The sequence below is a fragment of the Macaca fascicularis genome, chromosome 4 (genome assembly GCF_037993035.2).
Source record: "Macaca fascicularis isolate 582-1 chromosome 4, T2T-MFA8v1.1".
NCBI classification, from domain to species: domain Eukaryota; kingdom Metazoa; phylum Chordata; class Mammalia; order Primates; family Cercopithecidae; genus Macaca; species Macaca fascicularis.
In genome coordinates, this window is record NC_088378.1 from 47,509,622 (window position 1) to 47,536,652 (window position 27,031).

At 39.6% G+C, this 27,031-nt stretch overlaps 1 protein-coding gene across 13 annotated transcripts in view; it reads left to right on the forward strand.

The window, feature by feature from the left end:
• Positions 1-27,031, forward strand: part of AIG1 (androgen induced 1) — a 326,962-nt gene that overhangs the window by 253,692 nt on the left and 46,239 nt on the right. For all 13 annotated transcript variants that reach the window (XR_012433499.1, XM_065543485.2, XM_065543488.2 and 10 more), the window contains one exon: positions 20,993-21,156. Coding sequence is in view for 12 of the 13 variants with exons in the window: in XM_065543485.2 (XP_065399557.1) it covers positions 20,993-21,156 (164 nt within the window). In the remaining variant the exon portion in view is untranslated. The remainder of the gene's footprint in view (positions 1-20,992; positions 21,157-27,031) is intronic.

The window sequence follows — 27,031 nt, forward strand, 5'->3', positions numbered from 1 at the left end:
AAACAATCTAAGTGTCAAAAAACAGATGAATGGATAAAGAAAAATGTGGTACATATACACAATGGAGTACTAGTCAGCCATGAAAAGGAGGTTCTACCATTTGCAACAACATGGATGGAACCGGAAGTCATTATGTTAAGTGAAATAAGCCAGGAGCAGAAAGACAAACTTCACATGTTCTCACTTATTTGTGGATGCTAAATAGGAAAACAGTTGAACTTATGGAGATAGATAGTGGAAGGATGGGAACCAGAGGCATGAAAAGTTAATGGTGGCAATGAGGGTAAGTGGGGATGATTAAAGGGTACAACAATTAAAAGAATGTATAAGATCTAGTATTTGATATCAATAAAAGGGTAATCACAGTCAATAACATTTAAAGATAACTAAAAGAGTATAATTGGAATGTTTGCAACACAAAGGATAAATGCTTGAGATGATGGATACCCCATTTACCCTGATATGATTATTACATACTGTACGCCTGTATCCAAATATCTCATGTAACCCATAAATATATACACCTACTATGAACCCACAAAAATTAACAATTAAAAAAATTAAAATTAAAAAGCCCTACAGATAACATATTTAAAGTAAGAAGCTGGATACTTATCTCCTAAGACTGCGAACAAGGCAAGGATATTCCCTCTCACAACTCCTATTCAATATCATATAGGAAATCCTACTTATTGCAATAAGACAAGTAGAGAAAATAAAATGTAAATACAAATTGGGAAGAAAGGAAAAACTGGGCTGGGCACAGTGGTTCACAACTGTAATCCCAGCACTTTAGAAGGCCAAAACTGCAGGAGTTCAAGATGAGCCTGGGCAACAAAGCAGGACTCCATCTCTAAAAAAAAAAAAAAAAAAAAAAAAGAGAAGAAAAATGTTTAAGTAGCTGAGTGAGGTAGCCCATGGCTATAGTCCCAGCTACTCAGGAGACTGAGGCAGGAGGATCACTTGAGCCCAGGAGTTGAGCTATGATCCTACTACTGCACTCTAGCCTGGGTGAAAGAGTGAGACCCTGTAAGAAAGAGAGAAAGAGAGGAGAAAGAACTGTGTTTATATACAGATGACATGATTATCTATACAGACATTCCCAAAGAATTAACAACAAAAATTTCTGAAACTTGTAAGTAATTATAAAAATATTGAAGAATACAATGTTAATATGCAGAAATCAATTGCTTTCCTATAACTACAGTAAAGAGTTAGAATTTGAAATGTGAACAATACCATTTACAATAGCACCAAAAATTAAATACTTAGATAATATCTAATAAAATATGCACAGGATCTATATGCAATAAACTATAGAACTCTCACAAAAGAAAGTAGATGTGAATAAGTAGAACAATATTCTGTGTTCATGCATGGCAATACTCAAAATCTTAATCTATAGATTTAAGCTGGAGGAGAACTGACATTTAGAGAAAAAAAAAAAGTGCAACTCACTACCAGCACTCATTTAATTTTACATAAACACATTCTTTGAGGACAAAGCAAATCTGATTGATTTTCAGTGTGAAAATAAAATATAAAAACTGTTCTTGGAGTTACTTCTAAACAAAACTAACATCAGAATTGTCTGAATCATCAGAATCATCTGTTTTGGAAAAACTAGATTCGTCAAATGAATCTTCGGCCAACAACTGTTGGAGAATGATGTTAATATCACATGTAGGAATGCCGCATTTTCTAGAATTTTACATTTTCAGTGACTGTGAATTACTATATTTTCTAAGTGGAAATACCACTACTAAAAACAGAATGCAGAATACTATAAATAGAATGATGTCTTTTGTTTCCAAAGTTGACATACTAGAGCAATGCAAAAAATAATAATAAAACGGAGATATTTCGTGGCAAAAGTATCTCGGGGTAAATGCTACAGCTGCAAGCACTGGCGGCACGTATTCTCCGGGCAAATGGGAAAAGGGTTTAATGTAAGCCTAACCAAAAATCCCAGTAAGTTATTTTGTAGATAGCAAAAACTGATTCTAAAGTTTATGTTGCAAGTCAAAAGGCCCCAAACAGCCAGTGCAATGTTGAAGAAGAGCAAAGCAGGAGAACTGGCACTACCTGACTTCAAAACTTACTATAAAGCTACAGTAATCAAGACATTGTGGAGTTGGCAAAAGAATAAACACATAAACCAATGGAACCAAATAAAGAGCTAGAAATAGACTCTCACAAATGTAGGCAACTGATATTTGACAAAGGAGCAAAGGCAATTCAAGAGAGAAAGGACATCTTTTTAACAAATGGCACTGCAGCAATTGGAAGTCCATGTGGTAAAAAGCTGAATCAAGACATTAATCTTACACCTTTCACAAAATTTAATCCAAAATGGATCATAGACTTAAATGTAAAAGTCAACACTTATAAAAATTCTAGAAGAAAATATAGGGAATTTGAGTTGACATAAAATTCTTAGATACAACACCAAAGGCATGAGAAAACAATAATAATCCACTTGACTCAGCCATGAGCAAAGTTTGCGTAATCATAATAATCATAAATACTGAATACTGATTTAGTTTCTCAAAATATGATAAAACTAAACAGTTGATAAAAAATAGGGGGGAAAAAGGGGAGGGATTGTAAGAGGACTGAAGCCGTATCTTTTATTTTAGGAAATCAGATGATATATAAAATTGATAAGTCAAGAAATAGCAGTATATAGATATTGTTAAGACATATGGGTATAAAACCTAGAAAGAGGTTGACATCAGCAAGATGGCAGAATAGGAAGTCTCCAGTCTTGGCCATTACCCCCAAAAAAACACTGATTAAGCAACTATTCATGAACAAGATTGCCTTTGTGAGATTTAGGGAACCCAAGAAAAAGGTTGCAGCACACCAATGATGCAAAATGTCTGAGAAAAGCTGCATTTAAAAGGATGCAATGGGTAGTTTCACTCTATCAGATTTACGCTTCCCCTAAGCTACCACAGCACAGTACCAAGAAAGATCCCCTTTGCCCACAATTTCTCCCATAGGGAGTTTCACTTATGAAACTTAGTTTCACTGGAAACAAAATTTTTGGCTGATAATTGTTTTGTTTAAGGAGGCTAAGATATAACACCAATCCCTTCTAGCTTGTAAAGTTTCTGCTGAGAAATCTGCTGTTAATCTCTGACAGTAAAAGGGGATACAGCAAAAGCAGTGCTAAGAGGAAAGTTCATAGTATTAAATGCCTACATCAAAAACTCTGAATGAGCACAAAGAGACAATCTAAGACCACACCTCAAGGAACTAGAGAAAGAAGAACAAACCAAACCCAAACCCGGCACAAGAAAAGAAGTAACCAAGGTCAGAGCTGAACTAAATGAGATTGAAACAAACAAACAACAACAACAAAAAAATACAAAAGATGAATGAAACAAAAAGCTGGTTCTTTGAAAAGATAAATAAAGTTGATATACCATTAGCGAGATTAACCAAGAAAAGAATAGGGAAGATCCAAATAAGCTCAATTAGAAAAGAAACGGGAGATATTACAACTGATACCACAGAAATACAAGAGTTCATTCAAGGCCACTATGAATACTGTTATGCACACAAATTAGAAAACCTAGAGGAGATGGATAAATTTCTGGAAATATACAACCCTCCTAGATTAAACCAGGAAGAAATAGAAATGCTGAACAGACCAGTAATAAGCAGTGAGACTGAAATGGTAATTTTTAAATTGCCAACCAAAAAAAAGTCCAGGACCAGGTGGATTCACAGTTGAATTCTATCAGACATGCAAAGAATAATTGATACCATTCCTATTGATGCTATTCAAAAAAGTAGAGAAAGATGGAGTCCTCCCTAAGTCATTCTATGAAGCCAGTATCACCCTAGTACCAAAACCAGGAACGAACATAACAACAAAAAAGGAAAACCACAGACCAATATCCCTGATGAACATAGAAGCAAAAATCCTCAATAAAATACTAGCCTACCAAATCCAACGGCATATGAAAAAGATAATACACCATGATCAAGTGGGTTTTATACCAGGGATGCCGAGATGGTTTAACGTACACACATCAATAAATGTGATACCCCACATAAACAGAATTAAAAACAAAAATCACATGATCATCTCAATAGATGAAGAAAAAGCATTGGACAAAATCCAGCATTGCTTTGTGATTAAAACCCTCAGCAAAGTCGGCATTGAAGGGACATACCTTAATGTAATAAAGCCATCTACAACAAACCCACAGCCAATATAATACCAAACAGGAAAAAGTTGAAAGCATTCCCTCCGAGAACTGGAACAAGACAACGATGCCCACTCTCACTACTTCTAGTCAACATAATACTGGAAGTCCTAGCCAGAGAAATCAGACAAGAGAAAGAAACAAAGGGCATCCAAATTGGTATAGAGTAAGTCAAACTGTCACTGTTTGCTGATGATATGATCGTATACCTAGAAAACCCTAAAGACTCCTCCAGAAAGCTCCTAGAACTAATAAATGAATTCAGCAAAGTTTCAGGATACAAAATCAATCTACACAAATCAGTAGCTTTGTTATACACCAACAGTGACCAAGCTGAGAATCAAATCAAGAACTCAACCCCTTTTACAATAGCTGCAAAAAAATAAAATAAAATACTTGGAAATACAACTAACCAAGGAGGTGAAAGACATCTACAAGGAAAACTCCAAAACACTGCTGAAAGAAATTATAGACTACAAAAACAAATGGAAACACATCCCATGCTCATGGATAGGTAGAATCAATATTGTGAAAATGACCATACTGCCAAAAGCAATCTACAATCTACAAATGCAATTTTCATCAAAATACCACCATCATTATTCACAGATTTAGAAAATACAATCCTAAAATTCATATGAAACTAAAAAACGCAAGACTAAACATAAAGAACAAATCTGGAGGCATCACATTACCAGACTTCAAACTATACTGTAAGGCCATAGTCACCAAAACAACATGGTACTGGTATAAAAATAGGCACATGGACCAATGGAACAGAATGGAGATCCTAGAAATAAAGCCAAATACTTACAGCCACTGATCTTCAATAAAGTAAACAAAAACACAAAGGGGGGAAAGAGCACCGTATTCAACAAATGGTGCTGGGATAATTGGCAAGCTACATGTAGAAGAATGAAACTGGATCCTCATCTCTCAACTTATACAGAATCAACTCAAGATGGATCAAAGACTTAAATCCAAGACCTGAAACCATAAAAATTTTAGAAGAAAACATCAAAAAAAAAAAATCCTTCTAGATATTGGCTTAGGCAAAGACTTCATCACCAAGAACCCAAAAGCAAATGCAACAAAAACAAAGATAAATAGACGGAACTTAAACTGAAAAGCTTCTGTACAGCAAAAGAAACAATCAGCAGAGTAAACAGACAGCCAACAGAGTGGGAGAAAATCTTCAGAATCTATACATCTGACAAAGGACTAATATACAGAATCTACAAGAAACTCAAAGAAATCAGCAAGAAAAAAAACAATCCCATTAAAACCTGGGCTAAGGACATAGATAGACAATACTCAAATTAAGATATACAAATGACCAACAAACATATGAAAAAATGCTCAACATCACTAATGATCAGGGAAATGAAAATCAAAACCAAATGTGATACCACCTTACTCATGCAAGAATGGCCATAATCAAAAAATAAAAAATAATAGATGTTGGCATGGATGTGGTGAAAAACGAACACCTTTACACTGCTGATGGGAATGTAAACTAGTACAACCACTATGGAAAACCTTGTGGAGATTCTTTAAAGAACTAAAAGTAGGTCTACCATTTGATCCAGCAATCCCACTCCTGGGTATCTACCCAGAGGAAAAGAAGTCATTGTATGAAAAAGACACTTGCACGTGCATGTTTATAGCAGCACAATTCACAACTGCAAAAATATGAAACCAGCCTAAATGCCATCAATCAACAAGTGGATAAAGAAAATTTGGTATATATACCCCATGGAATACTACTCAGCCATAAAAAGGAATGAAATAATGGCATTCACAGCAACTTAGATGGAATGGTAGACCATTATTCTAAGTGAAGTAATGCAGGAATGGAAAACCAAACATCATATGTTCTCACTTGTAAGTGGGAGCTAAGCTATGAGGACACAAAGGCATAAGAATGATACAGTGGACTTTGGGGACGCCAGGGAGAGTATTAGGGGAGTGAGGAATAAAAAACTACACATTGAGTACAATGCACACTGATCGGGTGATCGATACAACAAAATCTTAGAAATCACCACAAAAAAACTTATCCATGTAATTAAATACCACCTACTCCTCAAAAACGATTGAAATGAAAAATAATAATAATTGTTAAAAGAAGATAACAACTAAGCTAAGGGTTGATTTTTTTGAAAAGATAAACAATATCAACAAGCCCCTAGCTAGATTACCTTTTTAAAAAGAGAAGACTCAAATAAATAAAATCAGACATGAAAGAGGAAACATTACAACTGAAGCAATAAAATGAAAAGATTTTAAGGAATTATTATGAACGATTATATGCCAAAAAACAAGCAACAAAAGCAATAATAGACAAATGAGACTGCATCAAATTAAAAAGCTTCTGCATAGCAAAACAATCAACAAAGTGAACAGGCAACCCCTGGCATGGGAGAAAGTATTTGTAAATTATATCTTATAAAGAATTAATATCTAAAATTTCTAAGGAAATCATCCAATGCAATAGCAAAAAAACAAAAATAACCTGATAAAAAATGGTCAAACGACTTGAAATGACATTTCTTCAAAAAAGACACATGTATATGGCCAGCAAATATACAAAAAGGTGCTCACCTTCACTAATCATTAGGGAAATGCAAATTAAAGCTACAATAAGATATCACCTCACACAAGTTAAAATGGCTATTAAAAAAAAAAAAAAAAAGGATGAGTGTATGCAAGGATGTGGACAAAAAGAAACCCTTGTACACTGTTGATGGGAATGTTAATTGGTGCAGCCACTATGGAAAACAGTATGGAGGATCCTCAAAAGTAGAAAACAGAACTACCATATGATCCAGGATTCTAGGTATATATCCAAAAGAGTTGCAATCAGGGTCTCGAAGAGGCATCAGCATTCCCATGTTTTTGCAGCATTATTCACTGTGGTAAAGACATGGAAACAACCTAAATGTCCAATGAGAGATGAGTGATAAATAAAAGGTGTATATACATAGAATGGAATATTATTCAGCCCTTAAAAAGGAATAAATCCTTCCATTTGCTAAAATGTGGATTCAGCTGAAATGACATTATTCTAAGTGAAATAAACCAGACTACATGATCCCATATCAAGAATATAAAATAGCCAAAGACATAGAAGCAGAGTAGAACGGTGGTTACCTGGGGCTGGGAAGGGACTCAAGGAGGTGTTGGTAAAAGGGTACATTTCAATTATACAAGGTAAGTCCTTGAGATCTACTATACAGCATAAAAGCCATAATTAACAATATTCTAGTGTATACTTAAAACTTAGCGAGTAGATCTTATGTTAAATGTTTGTATCACCAAAAAAACGGAGAGAGAAAGGTTTTACAGGTGATGGTTATGTTTATGGCACTGTTTATGGTGATGGTTTCAATGGACTTATACTCACCTGCAAACTCATCAACATGTGTACGTTATGTATACCTTTTTGTATATAAATCATACTTCAATTTTAAAAAAAATGAATTAGGCCAGGCACAGTGGCTCACACTTGTAATCCCAGCACTTTGGGATGCCAAGGCGGGTGGATCACTTGAGGCCAGGAGTTCAAGACCAGCCTGGCCAACATGGTGAAACCCTGTCTCTACTAAAAATACAAAAATTAGCCAGATGTGGTGGTGTGGACCTGTAATCCCAGCTACTCAGGAGGCTGAGGCAGAGAATCGCTTGAACCTGGGAGGCGAAGTTTGCAGTGAGGCGAGGTCACTTGTCGTCCAGCCTGGGTGACACGTGCAAGACTCTGTATAAAAAAAAAAAAAAAAAAAAATTTGACATGAAATGAAATCTAGAAGAAACCACTGAAAGAGTTGAATGTGGCTTCCTCTTGGAGCAGAACAGGGCATGAAGAGGAAACTAAAGGGCAGTTGGTGGGGCAAGGAGTTTCTACTTTTTTAATATAAAATTTTAGAACTTTTGATGGTTTCATTCTGATAAACATTGAAATAAACTTTAAAAAGGAACACTGCAACACAACTGGGAAAAAAACTTGACACCACCAGCCCTCCCTTGCACAAGTGAGCGTGTAATACTGCGGTGTCATCTAATGTCTGTGTTGCCATACACTGGGAGCTCTGTCGCAAGGGCAGGGACCACATCTTCTTTACAGACTTTTGTATTCACAGATCTGACATCTTCTAGGCACCAATACATATTTGTTGACTGAAAAAAATGTGTAAGAAACATTTCACAGTGGTAGAAGCAGCACCCAGAGGACAAATGTGACAAACGATACAGAGATAGTTTTACTGTAGTTTGACATCAGGCACTGGCACACAGCAGGAGTTCAGAAAGATGTAGAATTTTGCTCTTTATTAAAAAAGATTGGTGATGCTGCATCCGGGGTTGGTGGGTTCTTGGTCTCGCTGACTTCAAGAATGAAGCCGTGGACCCTTGCGGTGAGTGTTACAGTTCTTAAAGATGGTGTGTCCAGAGTTTGTTCCTTCAGATGTTCAGATGTGTCCAGAGTTTCTTCATTCTGGCGGGTTCGTGGTCTTGCTGATTTCAGGAGTAAACCCGCAGACCTTAGCAGTCAGTGTTACAGCTCATAAACATAGTGCAGACCCAAAGCGTGAACAGCAGCAAGATTTATTGCAAAGAGGGAAACCCCAAAGCTTCCACTGTGCAGAAGGGTACCTGAGTGGGTTGGGGCAGGTGGTTCCCACAGCCTGCTTTTATTCCCTTATCTGGCCCCACCCACATCCTGCTGATTGGTCCATTATTTTACAGAGAGGTAAGTGGTCCATTTTATAGACAGTTGATTGGTCCATTTTACAGAGAGCTGATTGGTCCATTTTGACAGAGTGCTGATTGGTGAGTTTACAATCCTTTAGCTAGACACAGAGTGCTGATTGGTGCGTTTACAATCCTTTAGCTAGAAAGTTCTCCAAGTCCCCACTAGATTAGCTAGCCACAGAGCACTGATTGGTGCATTTACAAACCTTGAGCTAGACACAAAGTGCTGATTGGTGCATTTACAAACCTTTAGCTACACATAAAAGTTCTCTAAGTCCCCACCCCAGTTAACTAGACACAGAGTGCTGATTGGTGCATATACAATCCTCCAGCTAGACATAAAATTTCTCCAAATTCCTACCCTATTCAGGAGCCCAGCTGGCTTCACCTAGTGGATCCTAGGCAGGGCCTGCAAGGGGAGTTGCCCACCATTTCCGGGCAGCGTGCCTGGCACTCCTCAGCCCTTGGGTGGTGGATGGGCCCCCCGCTGTGGAGCGGCCAGGGGTGGTCTGGGAGGCCGGGGAGGCTCCGGCCAGGCGGGAGCGGGGGCGGTGGGGGGCCTCGGGCATGGCGGGCTGCAGGTCCGGAGCCCTGTCTGGCGGGGAGGCGGCTGGAGCCCTGCGAGGTTTTGGGCGCCTGCAATGCTGGGGGACCTGGCGCACCCTCTGCAGCTGCTGGCCTGGGTGCTAAGGCCCTCACTGCCCTGGCCAGCTGGGCCGGCGGGCAGCTCCGAGTGCGGGGCCCGCCAAGCGCGTGCCCACCTGGAGCTCGCGCTGGCCGGCAAGTGCACAGGCAGCCCTGGTTCCCGCCCGCGCCTCTCCCTCCACACCTCCCTGCAAGCAGAGGGAGCCAGGCTCTGGCCTACGCCCGCCCGGAGAGAGGCTCCGGCAGGGCAGCGGTGGGCTGAAGGGCTCCTCAAGCGCCACCAGAGTGGACACCCAGGCCAAGGAGCCACTGAGGGTGAGCGAGGGCTGCTAGCGCATTGTCACCTCTCAATGAGAGAGAGAGAGGTTGGTAGTCCAAGGAGGGAGCGAGATCAAGGAAGACATTATCATGGCTGGGTTATCAGAACATTTTTTGCAGTACTAAAAATAAGCATCTAGTGGAAGGAGGGACTTAAACGATGCCAGAGAGAGACGCTGAAGATAATTTCTGCAAAATGTGGAAAGTTATGATTTTTCTGTTGTGGAATTTCAGATGTTCTTCCTCCTCCCCTTCCAGAGCTAGCAGTTCTGCCATATTTTGATGATTGCTTGGGCAGTCACAGTGCCTTGCTAACCACATTCCCCACCTCCCTTCTGAAAAAACACATGTTCCCTACAATGTTCAATGTGTCTACTTAATGTTTGGCATCTATGTGCCTTGAGTAGCTCCAAATGATTCCAGTTAAGCAAAACAGGTCATGAATGTTATTAAGGGGAATTCAAATTGAATTCTCTCCAGGGAAACATCACCATAAAACCAGGTAGACTTTAGAAAGTGGGACTGCATGGAAGCACATCACTTAAAATCACTGCCGACGTGTGCCAGGAGATGTGTTGGAGGAAAATGTTCTGAAGTGGATTATTGGCCTCCTTTATGGATTAATCACTCTGATATTTGTGATTTAGAATCAGGAAGAAAGCACATTACCTCATTACAGGAATTCGTTCTGGGAGGCATTCACAATTTGCCTCTTTCCCCAGGGATGGGCGGAGGGACTTGTAACCTTGAAAACATTCTTGCATGTAAGAAGTACAGAAAAATATTATATATTTCTGCATAAGGAGAAGCAGTGGAAAGTTTTTGTTTGTTTGTTCTATTTGCTTTTTTTTTTTTAATCTAACAAGTTGACTATGCCAAAAACTACATTATCTGATGACCACATCTCTAGGGTAGGCAGTATGGTTTATAGCACTTTACCAAAAGGGAAGCTGAGGCTCAGTGGATAGTATCCAAGGTGAACTAACAAATTTGTGGATGAGCTCAGAGTTGATCCCAAATATAGATGACATAACTGCATAGGCAGGACCAGTTAAATTTGTGACGCCCAGTGCAAAATAAAAATGTGGAGCCTCTTGTTCAAAAATGATGTAAGACTTTCAAGATGGTGACAGCAGATCCTTAAAACAAGTGTGATCCCCTTCTGAGCACAACACCCTGTGTAACTGCACAGGATACAAATGCATAAGCCTGCCCCATATGTGGATGCCTCCCAGATTCTGTACATTTGGGCTAGCTCCACTGAAAAGAATTGGGACAGCTTTGATGAATATTAAACTATGATTATGCCTTAAAATATTGTCTTGAAAAATACTGTTAAACCCTCTGAATGTCAAAAATGGACTTCTACAATGATACTTGTAACTGAGTTAGAGATTATTTCAATATCATTTCGGATTGGCTCCTTCTATTTGATATTTACCTGTGAATGGATGCATTAATTTTTTGGCTTTACCATACACTTCACTGAGGAGACCATTTTGAGCTCTGTTTCCATCTAAGCTGATGTCCTTTGTCCTATTTCTGAGACCTACAGGCTGTTCATCAGGAATCTCAGCAGACCCCCACACACACCGTGAGCCCCTCACAGCCATGCAATCCCCACTGCTGCTCACCCCACCTGACACAGAGTGAAGACTCAAGAAACATTCATTGAATAAATGAATGAGTGCATGAACTCTAGGAAACTGCAGCAGAATTTCAGATTTTTTTAAATGGAGCAAGAAGCAGTCTCCATGCAATCAATATTCAGGCAATGGTCCAAGGGACCTATAGAATGGTTCTAAAATTAGACCATTAGCTCTCAAGAGAGGGCCAGGTCTAAAATCAGCATTTGAGCCAAAAGTCAAACCTGTCCTTGAAAAGTCCTTCAGGAGCTTCAGGTTGGAGGTACCATGAGAGGCTCACAGAAACCTACCGGGTGAGAAGCTGATGCACATCCCATATCTTATCTCACCCTGGGGCACATGCTCATTGCCTGCCAAGCTGTGCAGTAAATTCCGGTAGGTTAAATGCACATGTGATGTAACTGTTTCTTAAGAGGTAAGTCAGTGCCTTCTCTGAAGGAAGTGTTTATTACTTTATGTCTGCAGCGTTTCTTCCCCCTCCTCAGGGGAAGTTGTAAAATTCTGAGCTCTGCGTTTTATAAGACACTTAGTCTTGCGTTAAAACTTCACCCACAGTGATTTATCTTGCATCTTGCAACATTTCTGTATCTCACACATTTTCTATAATGAGCATGAATTACTTTTATAGTCAGTGGGAAAAAGAAAAACTTTACAGGGAGATTTTATACTTAGATCATTTTTTGGTTCTGAGCAAAACATTAAAAGAAAAGCTTTCCAGAGCCCTGTCCCCATCCATCACCATCTAGCCTTCAGAGCAGCACAGGAGCCTGGCATCCAGGCTGAACACTAAACTGCTGAAGTGTGTATCTCAGATTCTCCACTTAATCTCTCTAGGCCTCAGTGTCCTCATCTGTAAAATGGTAGTAATACAATACCTTCTCCAAAGAGCTGCTCATATAACCTTTAGCACATGTCCATTCAGTGTGGTTAGCTAATTAGCTTTTATTGCCATATGAGTCTGTGTCTTCGGTGCTAATAGCCTAGATCTCAAACAACCTAATTCCTTATCTAAATGTGAATAATAGAGAAAGTTTTTAAATCCTCTTTAAAATAATCTCAAAAATAGAAAGGTGGCATAGCTAGAAGAGAAAGGGATGACATATCGACCTCACTGCGCTCCTCAAGGGCTCCAGTGACCACCCCAACTCATGACAGAATAGGATGAAATTTGGCCATGTAGCAAAAAGAGGTATGAGCTTGACAATGTCATTTTTTAAACTGACTATATATCATTTATACTCAGTCAACATCCAAAGTAGATTTGAATGTTGTACATACCACTTGGAATCTGAAAATGTTTTCCCTTCCACTTTATTGGTGGAAAGGCACTTTTCTAATAATTCTCAATGAAGACCCTGTGCTAATAGATGCTGTCTATCTTTGAACCACTTGTCCCTTGGCTTTACAACATCACACTTTTCTATTTTGCTTCCCTGTGACTAGCCCATCTTTCTTGATGTCCTTTTTAGGCTCATCCTCCTTGACCTTATCACTTAAATCTTAACCTTTTCCAAGGACCTCTCATGGGCCCACTTCCTTCAGACCCTCTACTCTTCCTGGGTCTCAGTCTGTCCTGATAGTTTCAACCATGATCTTTTTTTATTTTGCCAATGAACTTGATACCTGTATTGCCAAATAAGTCCTTTCTTCAAAGTCCAAATCCATAGAACTGACTGCCTTCAAAACATCTCCCCTTGGATATTTTACAGGTACCTCAAACTCAGCATGTCCAGACTGAACTCATCATCCCTTCAAACAGTCTCCCTTATAGCATTCCCTCTCTCAGGAAATGGCAACTGTTTCCACCCTACTAATCAAGTCAGGAATCTGTGATTAATCCTTAACTCATCTCGGTTCCCTCACTGCCTAAATCTAATCAATCACCATGTTATCTTAATTCTATTTGTTAAATCAGTGCCTGTCAAATTTCTTTTACTGTAAACTAAAACACACATAACTGAAATAGAAGTTTCACAAAATAATTCTTATCATCATTATATGCAAGGCCGTGTAATATTTTCTCTTCTGTTGACATCTGTTACTGTTTTAAAATGCTGGTAACCAGTGAGTTACTGACAAATGTTTAACAACCAGTTAGCTCTTCTGGAGGCAAGGGAGGGAATACCTAATGTGTAGCATTTGCCCATATCCTTGGTGTGAATACTCCCACCATGGTTGAATTCAAGCTACCAACCAACCAGCTTGCAAACCACCTAAAGATTTAACAACCAGTTCTCATGACAATCTCCAGCATGCCACACTCATGACTCAACAGTTTGAGAGGCACTGATCTAAGTGTTCTTAAATCTTTTGGCTAATTTTCATTGCCAGTGCTGTTGTTCCTCTCCTAGCCACTATCATTTCTGATACGATTGGTTCAGTTCAATCTGAGCTATTTCAGATTTATTTCATATCTTCAAAGACTTTCTATTTGCACACTAGGATGGAGTCTACGATTCTTACCATGGATTAAAAATCAACCCATGTTTTGGCACCTGCCTGATCCTTCTGCCCTCTCTTCCTTAATCACAACAAAAGTGTTCTCTTCTTCTTGTTCTCGGTTCTTTAGACATGCCCTTTTTTTGGCTAGAAAGTTCTTCCCTCCTATCTTTACTCAATGAATTCTTATCCTTTCTATCACAGTTTAAATGCTACTTTATTCATTCATTCATTCTTCTAGTGTGTGACAGGCATTCTGATAAGTGCTGAGGATCCAAGGAGAGGTAAAAATAAACACAATGCCTCACCCCACAGAACTTACACTGTAGAGGGGGAGAAACATATTATTTAAATAAAGATATTCAAATTTAAGCCCTAGTTCTATAAGAACTTATAAAAATCTGTCCTAATCTGATAGATCAGGGGAGACTTTACCTGAGTAGGTGATAATTGATCAATTGTACCAGTCGAGCTAATATAGAAAGGATACATATAACCTAATTAGCCTAAGGGGTGGCTAACTAACAGTACAGGCAGAAAGAAGGATATATGAAAACCCACATTGCAGGAGGGAACATGACAAGATCCAGGAACCAAATGAAAGCCAGTGTGACAGGAATGCAAAGAGGAACAGGAGCAAGATATGAGATGGGGCCAAAGAGACAGATAGAAGCCACTCTATGAAGAGCACTCTAGACTTTGTTGAAACTTTGGGTCTCTAACAAAAAACCAGTGGGAGGCCTTTGACATGTTGAAAGCAGGGATATGGTGTGTTCATAATTCTGGTTTGGAAAGATCACTCTGGCAGCAGTGAGAATGACATGGAAGGGGGAAAAAATAGATGTAGAGACAAATTAGGAACTATCACAGTCCTCCAAACAGAAATGCTTCTAACACAAATTAAGATGCTGGCGATGCACGTGGGAAAAAATCAACATATTAGAGAGATGTAAGGGGTAAGCTTGATAAGACAAGATAATGGATTGGACAATTACTCACGCTCTTCCTTTCCAACTTGGGCCTGGCAGAATGGCTCTCACAAAGAAGGGTGGTGAGACAAAAAGGGCCATTCTGCCATCAAGAAGGTGGTGACCTCATTGATGATACACCATCAACATTCACAAGCACGTCCATGGAGTGGGCTTCAAGAAGTCTGCCCCTCGGGCACTCAAAGAGATCTGGAAATTTGCCACGAAGGAGATGGGAACTCCAGATGTGTGCATTGATACCAGGCCCAACAAAACTGTCTGGGCCAAAGGAATAAGGAATGTCCCACACTGTGTCCATGTGTGGTTGTCTAGAAAATGTTCTGAGGATGAAGATTCACCAGATAAGTTCTATACTTCCATTACCTATGTACCTGTTACCACTTTCAAAAATCTACAGACAGTCAATGTGGATGAGAACTAACTGCTGATCGTCAAATACATCAAATAAAGTTATAAAATTGTAAAATAATATAATAATAATAATGGATTAACTAAATGCTATGAAAGAGAGGGAAGTATCAAGGATGACTTGCGATGTTTGAGTTACAAAACTGAAGGAATGATAGTACTGTCTGCTTAAGATGAGCAAAATGAGATGTCTTAAGAACAGTTTGATAAACTGCCTAGAATAGAGGAGAGATCTGGGTTAGAGTATCAGTATGTAAAATACCTGTGTATAGATAGTGAACATGATGCCATAGCCGTGAGTGAACTCATCAACTGAGAATGCATAAGAGAAAACAGTCTGGAAACCAAGATTTAAGCAAATCCAAAAATTAGTGGTAGGGTAGTGAAGGGTGCACTGACAAAGAGAAGAGGAACAGTCACATGGTAGGGGGAAAACCAGGAGAAGCTGATGTCGAAGATCAGTATCTTTTGGTCGAATAGCAAGAAGAGACACCAGACTGCTGTGGGTGAAAGTGAGTACAATGTACAGATAGGGCGTCAGTGAATCTGGACCACTATTGGAGAAGTTTGCCTTTGAAGAGGAGAGACCTGAGTAGTACTTGTGAAATATTTGGGAACTTTTGGTTGTGCTTTAATGAGAGGCATTTGAACACATTCATCAGCTATGAAAAACACCAATTTGAAAGAAAGTTAAATACACAAGAGAAAGAAAGACTAAAGGCGGGTGCAGCACACCAACATGGCACAAGTATACATATGTAACAAACCTGCACGTTATGCACATGTACCCTAGAACTTAAAGTATAATAATAATAATAAATAAATAAATAAGAAAGACTAAAGGCAAGTGGGAGGTTTAAAAAAAGTTGGGGACTAATCCCTGTGTACCCATGGCACCCCTACACTTACCCTTTCTTAATTCTGACTACACTTGTAATTCTTAATTATCTGTATTTCTCATTACATTGTACTCCATGAGGACAGGAATTAGCTCTGCATCATTTACTTTTTTTCATTGATGCATTATAGGTGTACACAGTTTCAAGGTACATGTGTAATTTAACTCATTCATGTAACCCGTTTACTTTGTATCATTTGTGAATAGCAAAGCACTGAGATAGGAGGAATGAATAAATGTTAATTTTTAAATGATACATTAAAGTGAATGAAATTGGAGGTACATTTAATAAAATAGACAGTCAAAAAATCTTGTTATACTAATATGTGCATATATATGCATGCACACATATCATGGTTATTGACTTCTTAGGCTAAAATTAAAATTGGTACCATGACCATAAGCATACATTATTTGAGCACTAAGACAAGAAGACCTTAGAAGGAGAGAAATTAAAAGTCAGCCAAGAACTAGGAACTCTCCAGATAGATGGGCAAGGCCATGAGTCATCTTTGTGCAGAGAATTGAGCCCTGATAAAAATCAAGGAAACAAATGGTGAAACAACAACTTGTTAAGACAAGTGGATGCATCATTCACACTGATCCAGGTGAAACCCCAAATAACAGGATTTCTTTATCTGAGATTGTTTGATGACCTACCAAGTTAAGAAAACCAAACCAAACCAAACAAGAAACACTCAATTCCATTTTGGAGACAATATTGAATGCCTCATTTAGGGAAGCAAGTCAATGCAGCAAAAAAGAAATCAGATGTGCACTTCTTTCCTAGCTTTGCCAGTTTTATGATAAGTTCCTTAGTCTGATCTCAGTTTCTTTACCTGTTTAAAGAGAATAATCATACCTAATAGGGTGGTTGTATAAAGTAAAGGAGATTACATATCATGTTTATGAGCACCACACTCAGAATAGCTGTCTGCTTCTCTGCCTTGTAGGTTGCAAACCTGAGAATTTCACATTGCATTGGCAGTTCTGACATAGTCTCATTTATACCCCATAAGCTCCGATTCATACAATAGTACAATGAGAATGCCATGCTATATCTAGAATTGCTGAGAAGACTAGATGACATAGTGTGCTGAAGGAGCTTTGTGAAATACAAAGAACTACTTAAACGAGTAGTCAGCAGATGACAGCCCATGTGCCAAATCCAGCTCACCACCTGGATTTTTGTTTGTTTGTTTTATGACTCAAAAGCTAAGAATGGTTCTTACATTTTTAAATAGTTGAAAAAATCAAAAGATGAATATTTCATGATGTGAAAATACATCAAATTCAAATTTCAGTGTCTATAAATAAAGTTTTATTGGAACACATCCACACTCACTTGTTTACATATTGTCTATGGCTGCTTTTGCACTACAATGGCAGAGTTGAGTAGTTGTGATTGAGACCATATGGGAATATTTACTATCTGGTTCCTTACAGAAAAGGTTTCCCTACTCCTGACTTAAATTAAATATAGTGACAAAAAGCATAAAGATTTTAGGGATTTTTTTGAGATTAAAAAAATTTGTAAGTTATTGGCGAAGTGTCTGCACTATAGTAATGGCTCAATAAACGGATGTTGCTGTTTATATTCCTTAATTAGGTTATTAATTCAACAAATAGTTATTGAGTGCATACTCTGCCAGATACTGCTCCAAGAACCACAGAATACAGCAATGAACATAATTGGACAAAATTCCTTTGCTCATTGAACAGATAATAAACAGACAAATAAAAATAAGTAGAGTATATTATATGGCTGGGAGAAAAAATAAAGGGAGCGAGAACAGACATTTTGAGGGTAGAAGTTGCAATTTTTAGATGCAGTGGCCAGGGGAGACATCACTGGAAAGATGACATTTGAATGAAAACCTGAAGGACACAAGGGAGTCCAGGGAGGTGCTGTGGGGGTGGTGAGGAGTATTGTTCCAGGCAGGGGGAAAATACAAAAGCTCGGAGACAGAGAGAGCTTAGAGTGTTCGAGGAACACCAAGGAGTCAATGGGCTGGAGTGGCAGGGAACGATGGGGAGAATAACAGGAGATTAAATCAGAAGAGTGCTGGGTAGGTCTTTGAAGAACCATCTAGGGACTCTGGCTTTTACTCTGAGTAGGAGAGGAAGCAAGTTTTGAGCAGAACAGTGGCATGGCCTGACTCACATTTAATCCAGATCCATCAGGCTGCTCCAGCGCAAACACCCTGTAGCACAGACTGATTAAAATTTTATAAGTTGATTTGCAACATCAACTACAGCTAAATGGTATTAAATTGGGGGAATATTGCATATTCTCTCCATGGAAATTAATAAACCACTTGATGGGTACGCAGCACCTTCCTTACATTATTTAAGACAATGTCAGAATGATGAAACTGCTTCTAATTTATAGACAAAGAATATGACTTCTCAGAATCCCACAGGGTAGTTCTAACCATTTAATTTCTGCTGATTCTCACAACTGCTTCAGCTTTTCTAACAGAATCTTTGGACTAATATGGCCTCTTTTCTTGATGCAAATATTTTCATTTGGACAGTGATTCAGGCTGACCTGGACAGACCTAGAGAATGCCTCTTTGCTGTAAGATTGTTCCTCAAGCTTTCTTTCATTACTGCTTCCATCTACCAAGGAACCTTTGTAGACATATTTTTTTTCCTAATTTCCACCACAGGAACATTTTTTATTGTGCTAAAATATACATAATATAATATTTATCATTTTAGCTATTTGCAAGTATACTATTTAATGTCCTTAAATGTATTTACAACATTGTGTAACCATCACCAGTATCTATACCCAAAATTTTCTCATCATCCCCTGCATAAACTCTGTTCCCATTAAACAATAACTCCCTATTCCCCACTCTCCCGAGCCCCTGGTAACTGATGGATACTATGCTTTCTGTCTCCATGAAATTGCCTATTCTAGGTACCTCATGTAAGTGGAATCACATACAATATGTGACCTGTGTCTGGCTTATTTTGCTTAGCATAATGTTTTCAAGGTCCATCCATGTTGTAGCATGTATCAACATTTTACTCCTCTTTATGGCTGAGTAATATTCCATTGCATGGATATGCCACATTTGATTATTTGTTCACCTATTGATGTGTTTCTCTATGCATATATGTACATCTGTGTGTGTATATATATGTGTGTGTGTATCTGTGCTTTCTACATAAATAGTGTAAAATTGTTACCACCAACCCCAGAATGAATTTTCACCTGCAAGAGAAGGGAGGGTATCACCCTCATTGATAATGCAGGTTCTCAGGTATAGATTCCCAGGTTTCCTGCCAAAAATGAGGTACATGTGTAGGTAATATTTATTATTATTATTATTTTTGAGACCAAGTCTCACTTTGTCACCTAGGCTGGAGTGTAGTGGCGTGATCTCAGCTCACTGCAACCTCTGCCTCCCAGGGTCAAGTGATGCTTGTGCCTCAGCCTCCCGAGTAGCTGGGATTACAGGCACGCACCACCATGCCCAGCTAATTTTTGTATTTTTAGTAGAGACAGGATTTTGCCACATTGGCCAGGCTGGTCTTCAACTCCTGACCTCAGGTGATCCACCCTCCTCAGCCTCCTAAAGTGCTGAGATTACAGGCATGAGCCACTGCGCCCTGCCAGTAATGTTTATGTGTAGATAAGCTACTTAGAGTGAAGCCATGGATAAGGAAAATGACCTCAGAACACATGAGTATGAAAAATCATCTTTATTCTCAATGCAATAGAGTTATCTGTATTTTATTTAGTCTTCATAATTGCCAACAGTTTATAAAGGAATGAACTCAAGAATGTTTGGAAAACAGCTATAAGCAGTCATGTCAGGATCCAAGCTAATGGAGCCGATATTCTAACTAAACTTTTGAAAGCGGTGGCAATTCATGATGTTACTATTCCCACTGAGTCAAAAATATTTCTGGAACACAAAGAGAATGATTAAGTAAGTAAAATAGGAAAAAAATGAAATCAGTGTCACATCTGAAGATCAGAGGAGTGGGAAGCTGGTACCTGCTAGGGTATGCATGGTTGTGCCACCATATGGCATGAGTGTTGGTGTCTAGTTGGAAGGCCATATGGCAAGGTATCTGGCACACACTCACCTAGGTCTTATTCTCTTGTGGTTGCCCAATGCCATATTGTCTCTTTCTGTAAAGAAGAGATTTAAAAGATTGTTGAACAGTGTTAATAAAGTCAACAACTTCAAATGCCCTTCAAATGTCATCAAAGACAAGGAGAGACTGAGGAACTGCCAGAGTATGAGACTGAGATGTGAAGACTGAAGACCACATGGGGTCCTGGATTGGATCCTGGAACAGAGAAAGGACGTTCACAGGAACACTGGGAAATTCTGAATAAAGCCTATCATTTAGTACTGTCATATCAATGTTAATTTTTTAATTTTGGTTAATTGTCTCAGGATTATACAAGATGTTAGCATGAGGGGAAGGTGAGTGTGTTGTGCTTCTTCTGTGAGTCTATAATTACTTAAGAATAAAAAGTAAAATAAAACAACAACCAAATTTCCAGTAGCTGCTGAGTACCAGAAGCGAACTTGAGACTGGCAAATGCTGAAGCATGATGAGAGTGAGGGAGTATATATTTGCATCACAGCAGCTTTGATGCCTGCCATAAGAGTGACTCCTGTCCTTGTCTCCTTTCCGATTCCTTTGCAGGGTGTGCTGGGTGCATCATGTAACTGGCATGTGGGTGTACCCTTTCCTGGAACACATTGGCCCAGGAGCCAGAATCATCTTCTTTGGGTCTACAACCATCTTAATGAACTTCCTGTACCTGCTGGGAGAAGTTCTGAACAACTATATCTGGGATACACAGAGAAGTAAGTATTGTCTGAGGGAACATAAAACAAGAGAATTACTGCCGACAAGAGTCTATGCAGAGACTGAGGGAAAATTCCACTGTAGCCTCTTCTTTTAGCTTTCACACAGGATCTCCTGTAAAGAGCTCCATTTTTATAACTACAATATGAATTTAAGAGCTTCTGACAGTTACCCGAAAGGTTTACTAGTCACTTGGTCTTATTAGCTAGTAAAACATCCAAATCTAAAGAGGAAAGAGGCATGTCTATAAAATTTTATAGGGAAAAATGTAGTGTTAACAAAAAACACATATTAGGGAAATTTGTCCGCATTAACAACACAATACTGCCTTAGTTAGCTAAAGGGACCCCAAATTAAATAGATACATTATTAAATGTAACCAGTCTCCTTTAAAGTCACCCAGATCTCCACTTTCTATGTGGGTGCAGTCACCTGGGAAAGGTCTCACTGCCATTCTGCTAGAGCTCTATCTAAGCAGTGAGCGATGCTCCAGCCACCTTAACTCACCAGTGGCTGTCATATGGAAGGTCTGAAAGTGGCAAAGAGCTACAAGCAGTAAAAGATAATATTTCGTGGCTGCAAAAACTCTTTTAATCTGTGATTTGATTTCTCATTTGTTTCCATTTATGGCAGAGCCTCTATCTTGGCAAGGCACGTAATCTTATCCAAGCTGTGCAAAACCTGTCCAAAGTGTATGTAAAACAACATAAAAATTGAAAGGTGGAAAAAGCGCCAGCATAGACATGTAGTGATTGAGTCCTGCATGAAAATACATCCAAAGGCAAGATGGTTTGGAGATTTTAGGAAGCCCTGGCTCTTTCCTCTGACACAATCACAGCATTCTAGACATCCTCAGTAAATGGACTCTGTGACACAGACATTGAGAACCCTGCTTTGTGCCAGACACCCTGCCAGGAGCTCAATCGAATCAGACAAATAAAGCACAGTGAGTGCATGGTTACTGTGTGTGGTTACTGAATCGGACTTTTGTGTGTGTGGATCCTCTAAGATTGTACGTGTCAGGGTATTAGCCAATGTTAAATGGTCCAGGGGAATTTGAGGGTTTCTTTTCTCGGCAGCTTTTGATTTTAATCAATGTTCTATTAGAAAAAGTATCAACATTTTTAATTCTGTTCAGGCCACAGCTTGGGAACCGGTAACTAATCTTTTAATAATGTTCCACCTGTTCAATGGAAATAGCGATCTTTCTCCATTAATATACAGAAGTATTTGGTTACTTGACAAAAATATTTGGAGAACAAAGTATAAACCTTTCTCAGCTTCTTGGGAGAAAGGCTATATTTAAACTTAAATGAATGTGTCCAATATATGTTTTTCAGGAAGTATTTAAGTACCTGTTTACACTTGAATTGATTGATTTGACAGTCATTTGGCCACAGTTCTGCTACTTCTATGAGAGGATGACCTGAAAACCAGTAGAGAGAAATATCCACTCTACATTAATAGAATACTGCTTTTTAGCAGTTTTGAATGAAGAGTTAAAAATGAATAATGAAATTAAGGTTTTTTTTAATGATTTGTTTGATTTATGCCATTCTCTTAAGTAACATAAGATTGACTAACTTTTTAAAAATTCATTTTAGATATGAAAATTAACTTTATGTACCTAGGACCATCTAGTTAGTTCCACAGAGACAGATGTTTTGTGCCAAGTAAGTATCATCCTCACTTACAAGAGGGGTCACAAACTGATGGCCTCCCCCAACTTCTACCTAACAAGTTCTGTTAGGCGTACATGGTGGAATTTTTGGTTTTGAATCAGTATTTTAAAATTGGACGATTTCGGCTGGGCGCTGTGGCTCACGCCTGTAATCCCGGCACTTTGGGAGACGGAGGCAGGTGGATCATGAGATCAAGAGATCAAGACCATCCTGGCCAACATGGTGAAATCCCGTCTCTACTAAAAATACAAAAATTAGCCAGGCATGGTGGCGTGTGCCTGTAGTCCCAGCTACTCGGTGAGGCAGGAGAATTGCTTGAACCCAGGTGGCAGAGGTTGCAGTGAGCTGAGATCGCACCACTGCACCCCAGCCTGGCAACAGAGCAAGACTCCATCTCAAAAAAAAAAAAAAAAATTGGGAGATTTGACATAAAGGCCAGATTTTTACCTTCTTAGCAAATATTTTAAGATCTGGAAACACAGAGACCACTGTTCTCTTCTGGTGACAATGGTTTAGAATAGAGTATCAGTTATCCATTGGCTGGGCACGGTGACTCACACCTGCAATCCCAGAACTTTGGGAGGCTAAGGTGGGCGGATCACTTGAGGCCAGAAGTTCAAGACCAGTCTGGCCAACCTTGTGAAACTCCATCTCTACTAAAACTACAAAAATGAGCCAGCATTCACACCTGTAATCTCAGCTACTTGGGAGGCTAAGGCACGAGAACCGCTCCAACCTGGAGGCAGAGGTTGCAGTGCGCCGAGATCATGCCACCACACTCCATCCTCCTGAGCCACAGAGTGAAACTATGTCTCAAAAACAAAAGAAAAGAAAAAAGAATTGAGTATCAGTTATCTGCTTTAGATGAGTAACTTTCCCTCGTTCTCACCTGGCCACTTTACTCAGTCACATTAGCTGCTGGTTCTGTTAGCTGTTCAGTCGAAAACTACTCACCAAAAGAAGCGTGTTAGGATGAATTGAGGACATGGGAGTACAGTACTACAATCCTAATTATTTCACATCAGTTACCATACAATCCCCCAATAAGAAGAAAGATTGCATTGGAGCCACCCTCCTTTTTCTATAATGGTTTTTAATAGCTCAACTCCGTCTACTTGGGTAGCTTATGTTCGCTACAACTTCAAGATAAAATTCACATTATTGCAGAATCTTACAGCTGAGAGATTGGAAATCATCGAAACCGACCCTTTCCTTTCACCAAAGGTAACTGAGGCCCCAAAATCTTAAGTGACCCTCCAGAATAGGTGATGGCAGAGCCAGTGGCTTCTAACTGGTGTTCAGTCCAGTCTTCAAGTTTCCCCTTTGTATAAGGATATCAGTTGTATTTGATTAGGGCCCACCCTGATGACCTCATTTGTAAATACCCTGTCTCCAAGTAAAGTAATATTCTGAGATCCTGGGGGTTAGGATTTCAACGTATGAATTTGGGAGCGGGGGACACAGTTCAGTTCATAATACTTCACTCCCCGCCACCAGAATACATGTCCTTCACCCCCATGAAAATATGCCATCCCAACAACCCCAAACGTCTTTCAAACATCAACTCTCAAGTCCAAAATCTCATCTTAAATATCATAAAATTGGGTATGCATGAGACTCAGGGTATGAGTCATCCTGAAGCAAAATTGTTCTCTAGCTGTGTGTGAACCTGGGAAACCAGACAAAAAGTTATCTGCTTCCAAAACAGAATGGTGGGACAGGCATAGAATATACATTCCCATTCTGTAAGGGAGAAGTTACAGGGGAAAAATAAAGAATCATGGTTCCCAAGCAAGTCTGAAGCTAGCGGGGGAAATTCCATTCCATTTTAAGGCTTGAAAATAATCCTCTTTGGCTAGATGCTCTGTCCTCAGGGCTCACAGGGGAGGGGATACATAGCCCTGCCTTCCAGGCGCAGGGTCACAGGAGCCCCACCCCCACAGCCCTGGGCAATAGTTCCACCCTCTACAACCAAGGAGGAACCAGTCGCTGAACCATCTTTGAAGCCATTGGTCCTTCATTTCATCCTGTCTCTGTCCCTTTCAGTCCACGCTGTCAATGTTTCTGCTGGTATAAAATTCTCAAAAACCGTGTTGGCCTCCCATGCAAGTCATGGGGGTCCAAGCAGTCAGACAAGAGGGCACTCCGTGGATCTTTTTCACATAACCACCTCTCTATTTTTGGCATCTGCTGTGGAGGTTGATTGGATCTGTGAGTCACGTACCTAATTTCATTAGCACATGGCTGTCCAGCCACACCCTTGGCATTCTCTCCCAATCTGAGGTACTGAGGGTTAAGTACTTCAATGTAGCAGTTTGGGGAAGGGCGGTTCGGACACAATTCACAGCTGAAATATTTCTGTACTTAAGCTAAGATTTTATCCCAATTTTGGTATATCTGACCAGTCTTATTAAAGCTACATTTTGTAAGACCAGAAATGAGTCTTTTCAAAACCAAAAGTTTGGTGTGAGGACAGAGAAAGTAGGCTAGCCCGGAGACAGGAGAGGTCTATGTGTGCAGAAACCTGCACCTCTTCGCCTCCCGCTGCCCGTGCAGGTCATTTCCGCCCAGGCCCACCCAGGCCTAGCAATGTCCCAGCACTGCCCCCTGGTGGAGCCCTCCCCACGGGCTGCAGGAAGGGCATGTGACTTGACTCCCTCAGCGCCCTGCAATCTTGTCTCCTCTGGTCCCAAAAGTGTATCCTGCCTCTGCTTTGTGATAGATTTCTTTCTGCCTTTTGCATGGAAATTTTATCTCTGGTTCTTGCAGACATTATTTACAGCTGTCTAATTTTTTCTCTCTACCTCACAGCTGCCAAACTAAAGTAGGTGGGAAGCCATTTTCCCTCTCTAGGTCAGTGAATAACCCCCGTTCTCCACCCGCGCTTTTGAAGATTCCAGCACTGCTGCCAAGTCAACCCATCTGCAGCAAACGCTTTGGAAAAAACAGACTTTAAAAAGAGAAGCAAATTGCTCTTAGCCCCTGATAGCCTCTCCACAGGAGAGGGAATAGGGACAGAGCTGAGGTTCAAGACACATGTGCTGTTTGAGCTGAATCTGTGCTATTTTCTTTTTTCCGTGGTTACCCAACAACGAAGGCGTGTTGTACCTTCTTGCCTTCAACCCTGTTCCTCCTCCCGTCAGATGTCCTTACTCCTCAACTTTAAGTTTTCCTTCATAGGATTTCTGAGAAGGACTTTGGAAAAAGTGCTCCAGATCTCTGCCAGTTCCTTAGCCATGAAAATCAAACATAAAAGACCATCTGGGGACATTCGTTCAGAGCACGTTATCCACATTCCACCACCACTATTCTGACAGCACAAAACATATACCAGGAGCTGGGGGTTATGTGGTGGAGAAGTCCTTCCTATTGTAAGCCCTACCATTATGACCCTCTGGGGTTAAATTTCATAATTTTCATATTGTGGAGTCCCATATTTTGTTCTACTGCTTTCCACTAGTCCAGGCTTCTGAAGTCTTCTCTGTGTTCACTGCTTATTAATTTTATTCAACAAAGATTAATTGAGCTCCTGCAATGAGACACACACCCTATGTTAGGTGCTGGGGATATAATCAGGAACAAAACAGGGAAGGGCCCTACCCTCAGAAAGCTTGCAATTTATGAAAGAATACTAACAAAACCTGCAAAGCGGTATTTTAAGTTATTTTGTTTCATTTTTGCTATTGAAACAAAGAAACTGAGAATTTGGTAAGATTCAAAAAATGTTTAGGTACAAGAAAAAGAAAAAAGCAAGAAGCACTTGCCAGATTTAACTGTAATTCCTAAAAATGATGAACATTTTCATCTTCAGGAACATGAAACATCATTGACTATTCTCTACAGACGATAGGCAAAGGGTCTTACTGGTCCAGTACGTACAAGTCCTTCAGGAAGAAAAACATGATTCTACCAGGATTGGGTTGAATAGAGAGAGAACTGCAGTTTAAGATTCATGAGTATGGAAATAAACAGTTCTTCTGTCTAATAAACTCTCTAGGACCTTTAAAAAAAAATGGCTTTTTAAAATCCAAAGTCCTTGCCTTGGGAAGGGACAGGACTAAAGTAAAAATAAATGAAGTCTGTTTGAAACTCATGAGTTGCACACCTCATGTTGCCAGAAGCTAGTTTAAAAAGCAGTCTAGCTGGGGTTTCCACACAAACTCAGCAAGTCATGAATCAACTTGCAGGCTTG